The 11,554-nt window shown below is 41.1% G+C and overlaps 1 protein-coding gene across 1 annotated transcript; it reads right to left on the bottom strand.

Moving 5' to 3' along the window:
* Nucleotides 1-4,314: 4,314 nt before the first annotated feature.
* Nucleotides 4,315-6,573, bottom strand: LOC137246455 (probable methyltransferase-like protein 25). The gene is made up of 3 exons (XM_067777543.1): nucleotides 6,050-6,573; nucleotides 5,780-5,986; nucleotides 4,315-5,353 (listed from the first exon to the last, which is right to left on the bottom strand). The coding sequence occupies exons 1-3, from the start codon at nucleotides 6,440-6,442 to the stop codon at nucleotides 4,415-4,417; spliced, it is 1,539 nt and encodes a 512-aa protein (XP_067633644.1). The 5' UTR covers nucleotides 6,443-6,573; the 3' UTR covers nucleotides 4,315-4,414.
* Nucleotides 6,574-11,554: the final 4,981 nt, after the last annotated feature.

Genomic DNA, 11,554 nt, shown 5'->3' with positions numbered 1-11,554 from the left:
TTGGTAATAGTGCAGTTTACGGTACCCACCGAAATTTGGGCCAAAAGACGCGTATTCACGTCTAGATCAAGAATCCTAAAGCGGAAGTTAACTTTTTTTACCCGTTCAAAAGATATTAAGGAAAAACTGAAAAAAGACCAGCGGGTCCCTCCGAAACCGGGGGTGGGATCCATAGTATTTTTGCGCAGAACACCTTTCTGCGTTGAAGGCCTTTGGCCGCGCTTATAAAAAATAACCCTGGGCTACGCCATGCCAAGTCCGGTGGTGTGGTATAACCGTGGCTACCGCCACGGTGATGCACAATTTTTTTTGTGGGTAAAAACACAACAACAACCACATCAAAATCGCCAACTTCAGCTGCAAATATCTCCGGACAGAGATACAATTTTTCTTTTCCGCCTTCGGATTGTTATCGAGATTAATACGCGTCTTTTGATACCTCATTCGAAAATCTTGGCCCAACTTTAGGGTGGGTACCATAAACTGCACTACTACCCACATTTTTTATACGGATCAGTCATCTTCCCAAGTTAGTCGGTTCGATGTACCAGAGCGACTCGGGATTTTTCTCGACCAAAGACTGTCATCTCAGTGTAACCCCATTTAATTTGTTGCGTCCCTCCCACAAATTGTCATCCTCTCAGCAGCTTCTTGCAGCAGGACTGCTCCATATTCTCTTGCTCCGGGAAGGTATCGAATCCAATCCGGGTCCGTCTCCTGACCCCGGTCCTGAGAAATGGTTTTGCTGCATCTGACGGAAAAGAGTCTTTTTAGGACGGTCATACTCTGTTCAGTGTGTCTCGTGTAAGGGATCGTTGCATTGGACCGGTTGTTCTGGGCTTGATCCCAAAACCCGACGTCCACGTAACTTTTATAAATCTTTTGTGGCTCCTCGCTGTTCACGCCCAAGGGCGTTTCGTAGTCTACGCCTAAGCCCCAGTCTTTTACAGACAACCTCTTTGCTTCCCTCCCTATCCCGACTGATGCCCGCCAAGGGGAGCGTGCCTTCCGCAAGGTCATTGAATCCGCCTCGGCACGTTTCATTCCCGCCGGGAGAATTCCCGAAATTCGGCCCCACTTCCCGGCGGAGGCCGAAAACTTAGCGAGAGAATGTGACCTTATAAGGCAGCTTGATCCAGGCGACCCCCAAATAAGGGATATAAACCAACGCATCAGATTGCTTGTGGATGAAAACAAGCGGGCGAAATGGGAGGAGCACCTAAGAGGTTGTAGCCTCTCTACCGGTGTGGGTAAACTTTGGTCCACCGTAAAGTCCCTATCGAATCCGACTAAGCACAAAGACAATGTTTCCATCGCCATTGGCGACAAAGTGCTGTCGGATGCGAAAAAATGCGCGAGTGCTTTCTGCCGACAATATATAATGCATTCTACAGTCGACAAAGATAGACAGAGGGCCAACAGGCACGCACATAAACACAAATTCAGCGCGTCACCAATCACCATCACCGCTAAAGAGGTTGATGACGCCATTGGTCGCGCTAAACCATCCAAAGCAGTGGGCCCAGACGGCATAGCCATGCCGATGCTTAAAAGCCTAGGGAAAGAGGGTTTCAAATATTTAGCGCAGGTCTTCAACCTGTCTCTTTCTTTGTCATACCCGAGAAATGGAAAATGGCCAAGGTGGTCCCGCTACTAAAGCCTGGTAAACCAGCTAACATAGGAGAGTCGTATCGTCCGATATCTCTCCTATCGCCAGTGGCAAAGACGCTCGAAGCCATTTTGCTCCCTTATTTCCAAGCATATTTGCAGCTAGCCTCTCATCAGCATGGCTTCAGAAAACTCCATAGCACTACCTCCGCGCTAAATGCCATTAGCACCCAGATAAATTGCGGTTTAAATCAAAACCCCCACCATAGAGCAGTACTCGTAGCGCTGGACCTATCAGAAGCCTTTGATACGGTCAACCATGGCACGTTACTGCAAGATCTGGAAGGCTCTACCCTTCCCCCGTGTCTTAAAAGGTGGACCGAAATTAGCTGGGTGGTCGGCAGACATCGGTGCAATTTAGAAACGAAACATCAAAACCAAGGAGAATTAAACAAGGGGTGCCACAGGGTGGTGTCCTATCCCCATTTTTGTTTAATTTCTACATATCTAAGCTACCTTCACCACCGGAAGGAGTCACAATCGTTTCCTACGCCGATGACTGCACAGTAATGGCCACAGGCCCAGTCCCACAGATCGATGAGCTATGTAATAAAATAAACGGCTACCTCCCTGATCTCTCCAGTTTTTTCCCCTCGCGAAACCTGGCATTATCACCGACTAAATCTTCCGCGACCTTATTTACAACATGGACGTCCCAAATGTCGACCATTTTGAACATCCACGTCGATGGCACTACGCTACCGACTGTCCTACACCCCAAAATCTTGGGTGTGACGTTTGATCAGGATCTACATTTTGGTGAGCACGCAGCCGCAATTGTTCCGAGAATTCAGAGCCGTAACAAAATCCTCAAATCCCTTGCTGGCAGTACCTGGGGAAAAGATAAAGAAACGCTCATGACTACATACAAACAAATTAGCCAGCCGATTACGTGCTACGCGTCACCCATATGGTCGCCAAGCCTAAAAATTACCCACTGGAAGAAGCTACAGGCCTGCCAAAATACTGCTCTCAGAATTGCCACGGGCTGTCTTCTTATGGCCCCAGAACACCATTTGCATAATGAGGAGAGAATACTCCCCATCAGGGAGAGAAACGAGATGCTGACCAAACAGTTCCTGTTAAATACCTAGAAACCTGGGCATCTCAACAGACATCTGATTGATGAGCCAGCACCGCCTAGGGGCTTAAGGAGTCATCTCCGTAAGCATTTTGAGGAAATACGGCACCTGAGAACCCAGCCGTATGAAGCGAAAAAACACAATCAGGTCCTTGGTGAACTCCAAAAACAGGCGTCGGGCCTTTATGCCGGGAATTGCCCGGTGAATCCAGTACTCAAAGAAAAGTATCCAAAACTCGCGGAAGAGGAACGCATACTCCCCAGGGAAACGCGAGTCACTCTGGCTGAACTTCGTTCTGGATACTGTAACAGGTTAAACTCTTACCTATCCAGAATCAACCCCGACATACAAAATGTATGCCCCGTTTGCAATGTGTCCCCACATGACACCAACCATCTCTTTAATTGTAATGTGGAACCAACGCCTCTAACACCCCTCTCCTTATGGTCCACCCCTGTTTAAACAGCAAGTTTCCTTGGACTCCCGTTAGAGGATATTGATGACAATCTGTGATCGGTCGCGGGTGTTAGGTGGGGCGAAGCACTGCTACAACAACAACAACAACGGATCAGTCATGGAGTACTCCTATACCCCTTAAATACTAATAAAGCCCTCCTTACCAGTACTCCAGAACTTTTCCCTATTCATATAAACATAACAAAGTTTTCCACTCAAAAATTTTATGAAATTATTGCGTTTTGCTATGAAACGTATTTTTTGGAATGTTCCACAATGGCTAAATTTTGTTCTTTTATACTTCGCATGTATATACTGGACGATTTTATATATATTAATATATACTTTTTACCCTCGGCAGAAGTTTCCTAATAATAATTTTGCACTCCGGCGAATGCAACGGCTGTTTTATATACTGCCGTATCCAATTTTTTTCTTATAGCGATGCCACTTAAATTAGAAGTCTGGCTATATGAGGTATATATCACATCGCATCGTAAGATATCACGTGCTATATCGTATCATCACACAATCATACCATTACAGTTCACCTGATTTCATATCTAACCATATATTTATTATTTTTATTTTCTTTCGCGAATTGCTTCTGGGTATACATGGCGGAACGATACAAGGTGGCAGCATGGGACAGCTGATTATAAACTTTTTTTTTATTTGATACACCAACTTCCGGCGCAGTACGATTTGGACATTTGTCCATCGAATTTACAAAAACAAAGTACATGTAACTTTTATTCATGTTTGTAGGTATGTCACCATGCTGCCACCTTGTATCGTTCCGCCATGTGAGTATATGAAGTGATATATGTCACATCGCAAGATACCACATGCTATATTGTTTTATAATACAATCATACCATTGTACTTGATCTGATATCATATAATAAATTTTTTTTAATTTTCTTTGCAATATAGTGTAAGAGCATTCATAAAACCGATTTGCTAATTAATTTATCAGATTTGTAGACACAGCTATGTTACATTTATGGAGGAAGAATGTCACGTGATATATTTTGCGCTGGAGAACGTTATAAATACATACATACGTTGTAATATGAATCTGGTAACAACAAAAGTAATAAAGGGATTAAGACAATATAAAAATAGTTTTTATTCAAATATAACTGAAAACGTTTTACTATAAACTGCAAAAATATTTAATTCTGATTTTGTACACATCCTGACCTCTATGTAGGCCCGCTATCGGCGCTCTTCATCGCTATAATTCCAAAATGACGTGGTGATATAACCGCATCGAATATCGATACTAAATAACTTTTTCCATATCCCAGTTCCCTTAGAAACAACAAACGATCCAACATTATTAAACCCTCTAACACTTGCGCAAAAGCCATGCGAAGCAAATAAAATAAATGCATGTAATGCTCGTCCTTTGAAAACTTTTTTTGTACTCTATCAACAGTATCACAAGTCCAATGCAATTTGGGATCAATTGATGAAATCTTTTTGCTACACAATTCAATATATTCATTAAAATTTTGAAACTTGCGTATTTTTCCTACTTGTACTTGCTGTTTCAGTTCGCTAGCATTTTCGCATATCAATACTTCTAGAAGTGCACGATAGAAAAGGGAAATGTTGATAGTGCTACGCTCATTGCATACTCGTTCAAAAGACTGTGTGGCCAACATTCTTGCATTACGCCCAAGTGTTGTACGCTTCTCATTTAGAAATTGACTCATAGGAAAGCCGATTGATGTTTGAAATGCTGGTATGGTTTCATTTTCAAGGTACTCTGGTTGGGCAAAGGCTTCTTGCAACAGATGATAGCAACAGCCAATATTACACAAAAGTCTACACTGCGGCTGTTCGTGAAAAAGTTTCAAACAGGTGGGACCTAAATTACCGCAAGTATGTAGCCCAGTTAAGCAAATGAGAGATTTTTCGCTGGCTTTGGTAAATTGTTTTTGTAAAAGATGTGCTAAATTCATATCGGGTGTTATGAAGGCATCTGCTGTTTTGTAGAGTGCTTCTTGTCTTTCATTTGATTTTCTTGGTGACAGCAATGGAGCTTTTATATTTGCTTCGAGTTTTTTCTTGCGCCGCTTAGGGGTTAATCCTTGTTGATGTAGTTCCGCACGATTCACCAAGCCATTCCAAGCACGCTACGATTAAAGAAAAAAATCTTAACGTATTATTAATTTTTCATCATAGACGGTTGTAAGACGGACAAGTCTGAAATATTGTTTTGATTTTATAGCTATTTCGGTCCCGAAAAAGGTACTCAGCAGAAAACTACTGAGCACATAGTCATTCATTGTTAAAAATCGCCTATTTGGTTGTTGTTTTGGGGTAGTTTTGTCGAATCTGGTGCTTATGCACTCCTAACACAATAACAACACTAAAACACACCCTTCTAAGAGTTGCGGCATTGGTCTGAATGATTGGGTTTAAATGATTTAACATACTATTTTGTTTGCCATTTTTCATTTCCCCGTTTTTCGTCTGCTCTGCAATTTGGTTATTTACAGTTCACGTATCTGAATAAAAAAATAAATGCAGTTTATTGCTCATAGAAATGTTGAAATTACCTGCAGTTTACGATTCCTCTCCATAGCATTTTCTGTATTCGATGCTTGGAAGTCAACACCGAGCACCTGGTGTCCATACTGCAAAGCTAGACGCGATGATAGATAACCTTTGCCATCACCTGCGTCCACAATGAAAACATCTGCATTACAGTTTTGAGCCTGCACTCTGTGAATCAGACGATCCACTAGAGTAGCAGTCAGCTCTACCTAGAAAATAGGAAAATAAGAATAATTCTTTCAAATTACTTTTCTGTAAGGGTGTCTACTTACTTCATGCCTCTTCTTTGCACTCATAAATTCATTGATTGTAAGATTTTGCTTCACATCGTCAATCAAAACAAGCTCAGTGCTCAAAGATGACATTGGCGTCAGTACCCCATTTAATTTATCCAAATGCAGGCTTTCACATTGATCTAGCAATCGTTTGAATTCTGCAAATTTCCCACTTCCTTCTTCGTTAAGGGTGCTTTTCCAAAAAACTTCTTCAATGCATTTCTGCGCGCTATCCACATCAGGCACTTCATTCTGCAATTCCACTGGAACATAGCGCTTCCAATGTCTTTCTGTCAAATAACTAACCATGTGACAATTTACGAACTCCCAATGTGGTTGCATGAAATGTAAAATGTCTTCCAAACAAACACGCAAGTGATTGATACTCATTTTTGTTGCTCGATCACTACTCAAAACGTCAAGTCTTTGGAAGCTTCCCTCACTCCACTGCTATTGGTCGCATTACCTTCACTCACCAAGTTTCGAATTTTACCAGCAGTTAGCACGCGCACGCGTTTATACTGATTGCGTATGTTCTCTATTGCTCCTACGATATCAGCTTCTGGATTATTATCACGTGGAAAATCATCTATACTTCTGCGCAACTGGCTTAGGGCTCGCTGCACTTTCTTCGTATGCGCTTGTGTTTGTTGTACTACAACAAAAGCATAAATTTGCGCCAGCTCCACTCCCAGTTTTACCCCTTGTGAATATCCCAATAGATAACCTTCTTTTGAACCTTTTGTCCGTCCAACTTCTAAACCTTCTTCGTACCCTTCGCGATTTAGTTGCTCTTCTGTCAAAAGAATGTCTTCTAGCAAATCATTGAAATCTTTTTCATTTGCAGACATAGCCAGTTTATAAAACAATTGTTTTTACGTGCTTTTCAGCAGGAAATTTCATATATGCTGACAAAAATTTGGCGAAAAAAGAAATACAATCAGCTATTCGCAGTCATGCTTCTTCTTACTTGAAATATATTCACAAATGGAGACACGAATTTCGATACGACTAGTGATGGACGATATTTCCCTATCGGTGATTGCATCGCCGCGAATGAAAAATCGCTAATAGTGATGGGTATTGCTATCCAAATATATCAGTGATGGGCGATTTTCCATCATTCGATTCTTTTGAATGACAATCACCTCTGACAGCATTTCGCCAATAGGACATTATTTTAAATTGAAATTTTTATAAACGACGTTTTAATCTGGTTGGCTTAGAACATTTGGTTGTGTTAATTTATTAATAATCCGTTTTAATACCGAGCGAAAGATGACAGCAAATTATAGTAAAAAAGGAAGTGAAATGTGTCAATTGTATGAGCCCATAAATGAAACGCATACAAAAAAAAAATGTCGGGGAAATTTAGACAAATCATTACAGAATCAGGGCAGGGAAAGTTGATCACTTCACCACAATTCGAGATGTCGTCATCTGAGGTACCTGGTTCTAGCAAAAAGATACCCACCAAGCTACTTTAACCACAGAACACAAAATCAAAGTCGATCCATCATGATAGACGGCAGGCATATCAGCAGTGCGGACGTGCGCATTCTTGTAGGTCCAACAATCGACAATGACCTCGCTTTCCACGTAACATACAGTTGATGATTTCTCCACTTGGATCTCACACCTACTCCGCCAAAAGGAATTTTCGACCTCATCGTGTACTCACGTAGTGGTAGCACAATTCTCACTCATTGCGATTTGTAACTGATTTGGCCTGTTTATATAATTATCTCCTTTGAGCTTTTTTTTCATTCGCGTCAGTCATCGAAATGAATAAATGAGCTGCTTTCTTTGTGACCTGACCGCTAATTTTGCATTATTTATTACATATTCACTTTGACGGATTAAAGAAATCAATAGAAATACGTTCAGAAATTGGCATGTGTCATAGAACGAACCTGTTTGAAAAACTTTTAGTAGTGAGCTCTGGTGGCAGTACCTCCAAGCAAGCACCTATGTATATTATTATGGTTCCGAAAAGATGGCAAGGCGAACATGAAAAGGTTCGAATTTATTTTGAAACCCATCATGTACCTTTAATGGCGCTTGTTACCAAAACGTATCGGATCTACATATACCGGCAAATGGTCGCTGGAAAAGGGACGCCGTATCAGAAAATTTTAAATAAAAGCAAAATTTTTTTTTATTTTTAACAATAAAATGGAACTATATTTCAACAGGTGTTAACATTTTAATACATGGGGGTGCATAACAAAATAATTGACCTTGACTTTCCTGGTTGTTTGGTTGGTGGCTATGCTGCCCGGTCGGAGAGACCTCGCCCGCTCTATTGCCATTTTCATGCACATGGTATTCCCATGGAACCAATTACGTAATATACTCAAACCATTTGGTTAAATCAAATTGTCGCCTGATGTCTTTACTGGAGCATTTGATACAGCCATTAAATCGGGTAGCACAAAATAGATTTTAGTTCGATACCTAATGTTCTCAAGTGTTGGGCACTCACAGACGAAATGGGTGACTGTTTCCTTACAACCGTCTTCCCCTGCCGTTGAAGGGGATTAAAATTCTATCCCAATGCAGGCCAAACGACCAATATTCTCTTCTTGTGGATGTGATCCTGAATGTCTCTTTTCTAGGCATATTTAATAGAAACTCCGTTCTTTTCTGGTTGTAATTAGGCCAAGTTTGCTTGGTGATTTTACAGGTGTCCGTTGTTATTTTGAAGTTGGAGGGTATGTCACTCTGTATTGATAAAAACAGCCGATTCAGCATTACTGCCTGAGAGGTGTCTCGCGATACACCAGCGTACTATCGCTTAGCTGCCCGAGTATAGGCATATCTCACCGCCGCTTACATGATTCTTTAATAAGAAACTACAGGCCCTCTATACCTCGTAGCTCTGCTTTATTTGTATTAACCTCGTTTTATGTGGCGGGTTCCAAGCCCAAGACGCGGATTATGACTACATTACACCTTTGTATAATGACCCCACTGATCTATAAGTCAGCCGCCCATGATGATCATTTCCAGTGAATGGCTATCAGAAGCTTTTCTACCTTGTGAATAGGGTGGTGTGAACTAGAAGGTTGAATTTGGTTATATCAAATCATTTCCGAGATGGTCGTTCTAGAACCTTAATGGAAGGAACCGAATCTATATCCGGTAAAGGACTATCAACATCCAACATTCCTCCAAAGCATCTGTTGAGTGTCTTTGGCGTTAAGGTAACAACGTGCGCTATATAATGAAGACGTAATGCTCGTTAGAATATACACATGACGATGTCCCGAACCGGCATCTGAAAAGTTGTAGCAGCTCGCTCGGTATCTTTACTATCAGCGAAGGCTTGGCCAGATGTGTACACGATCTCTTCGGCTCCGGAGCCTCTTCCTACAGTTCGCCGCAGCGTCGAATTCAATGTTAGGTGGCAAAAACGGATCTCTCAGCTCAAACATCTCAGGTTTAAGGGATCAACACTAAAGCCAGAACCTCAATTAATATTCCACTAAATTAGTATACCTGCTGCCTTGTCCGTCCTACTGTTATGTGTTGAATATCTTTTCCCATCATGTAATATATTAAAAACTACCTTAGTTAATTCTCCAGAAGAGGAGTAGACTCTTAATACACGTCCCAAAATGTCGAGAAAGTGATCAAAATACACGTTTTGACCTCGGCACCAATAATCTGAGCAATGACCCTGGGCCGCTCCAAAACCGTGGGTAAGATCCAGGTTATTTTTCGCACAACACTTTTGTGTATAAAATTTTAAACGTTTTTTTTTTTGCAAATATCTTTTGGCATTAGTGAAATCTTTGAGGTTATTGATACCGAAGTAAAAACATGTCTTTTGACAGCTCTGCTGGCATTTTTTGTCGTTTATTAGCATTCGACCCCTGTCCTAGAATATTACCAGCAAAATTGATGCGTTCAAATGAAATTTATAAGCTGCAAACGCTTCAAAATTTAAAAAAGCAATCCTCACTTCATAACTTTTATTATTAAATTGCGCAAAAATCAATCTAAATACACTCCTTTCTGAATTTTATCATTATTGAAAAAGTTGGAATTTATATACTATTTCAAAAAGGGGTCCTCTTTTATGCCCCCATTCTCTTGTACTTCCTACATACAACCTGGAGTTCATTGGAGCTAAGGGCGTTCGACATGACAGCTGTCAAATCTTCCGTCACCTTCTATCATTACATTATGCCAATGGTACATGAACCAGATACAGATAGAGATTTAACATGCAAATGCAACAACAACGTGAACCACATGGATTGAAGTCCGGTACAGGATTACCTCTGTCACAAAGGTAATATTTGAGAAACTTTTTTTTCGGGAAATAGATCAAGGGCCAACCTATTCTACATAAAACAGTTTATAGTGTGATTTGCTTGATATTTGGTACAGGGATACTTCCTCTATTTTCGGAAAGTGGACCAGGGTCTGATCTATTTTAATAAGTCGTCTTTATTTCGTGAGCCTGGAGAGTGTTTCTGTGAAGTTTCTTGCCGGGAAGTTGACCAGGGACCGATCTATTCGATCAAATTCTATTCACTGTTCGATCGAAGGGAATCATTTATTCTATTACTTACTTAATTGTCGCTTAACCGTGTAAACGATTATGGCCGTCCAACAAGGCGCGCCAGTCGCTCCTTCGCTCCGCCAACCGGCGCCAATCGGTCACTCCAAGGGAGTTTAAATCGTTTTCCACCTGGTCCTTCCAACGGAGTGGGGGCCGACCTCTACCTCTGCTTCCATAGGCGGATTCCGATAGCAACACTTTCTTGGCCGGAGCATCATCATTCATTCGCATAACATGGCCTAGCCAGCGCAGCCGCTGCGTTTTAATTCGCTGGACTATGTGGATGTCTGCGTATAGGTCGTACAGCTCATCATTAAATCTTCTTCGGTACTCGCCATCGCCAACGCGTAGAGGTCCATAAATCTTTCGAAGAACTTTTCCCTCGAACACTCCCAGAGCCGCTTCATCATGTTGTCATGGTCCATGCTTCTGCCACATATAGCAGGACGGGTACGATAAGTGACTTGTAGAGTATGATTTTCGTTTGCCGAGACATGTTTTAATTATTAAAGGTTACCCATGTAGCTCTAGACCACCCTGTGCTCTTCACATACCAAACTCCCAAGTCTCTCCTAAAAATAAAAAGTGTAATTTCTTTTCAAACTCCTTTATGAATAATGAACAAAACTTTAAAACAGTACTGAAAGTTTTACATTTCAGAAAAAAATCTTAATTGGGTACACTTTTTTAATTTTGATAGTTTGTTTGATAACATTCGTGATAAATTGAATAATTTTGCTGTAAATTTTGGGTAAATTACAAATAAAAATGCAATTTTGTAACAATGCTGATTAATTGAGCTTTGTATTTATTTTGCAGATGCCACAAATAAGCGCAAATCCTGTTTGCTGTGCTGCACGTATGCTAAAGACCCGCAAGTAGAAAACGACGTGCTGTTTTGGTGCACATTCTTGCTGGTGGTCAATAAG

This window comes from Eurosta solidaginis, chromosome 3 (genome assembly GCF_040869045.1).
Source record: "Eurosta solidaginis isolate ZX-2024a chromosome 3, ASM4086904v1, whole genome shotgun sequence".
Lineage (NCBI taxonomy): Eukaryota > Metazoa > Arthropoda > Insecta > Diptera > Tephritidae > Eurosta > Eurosta solidaginis.
The sequence above is the reverse complement of the archived record's forward strand: the minus strand, read 5'-3'. Positions and strand labels throughout refer to the sequence as shown.

Excerpts from the sequence above, each read along its gene's own strand:
- LOC137246455 (XM_067777543.1), bottom strand. The coding sequence starts at position 6,442 with ATGAGTATCAATCACTTGCGTGTTTGTTTGGAAGACATTTTACATTTC. Across the intron at positions 5,987-6,049 it reads GTGCAAAGAAGAGGCATGAA|GTAGAGCTGACTGCTACTCT; the intron begins GTAAGTAGACAC and ends CCTATTTTCTAG. Across the intron at positions 5,354-5,779 it reads AGAGGAATCGTAAACTGCAG|CGTGCTTGGAATGGCTTGGT; the intron begins GTAATTTCAACA and ends CTTTAATCGTAG.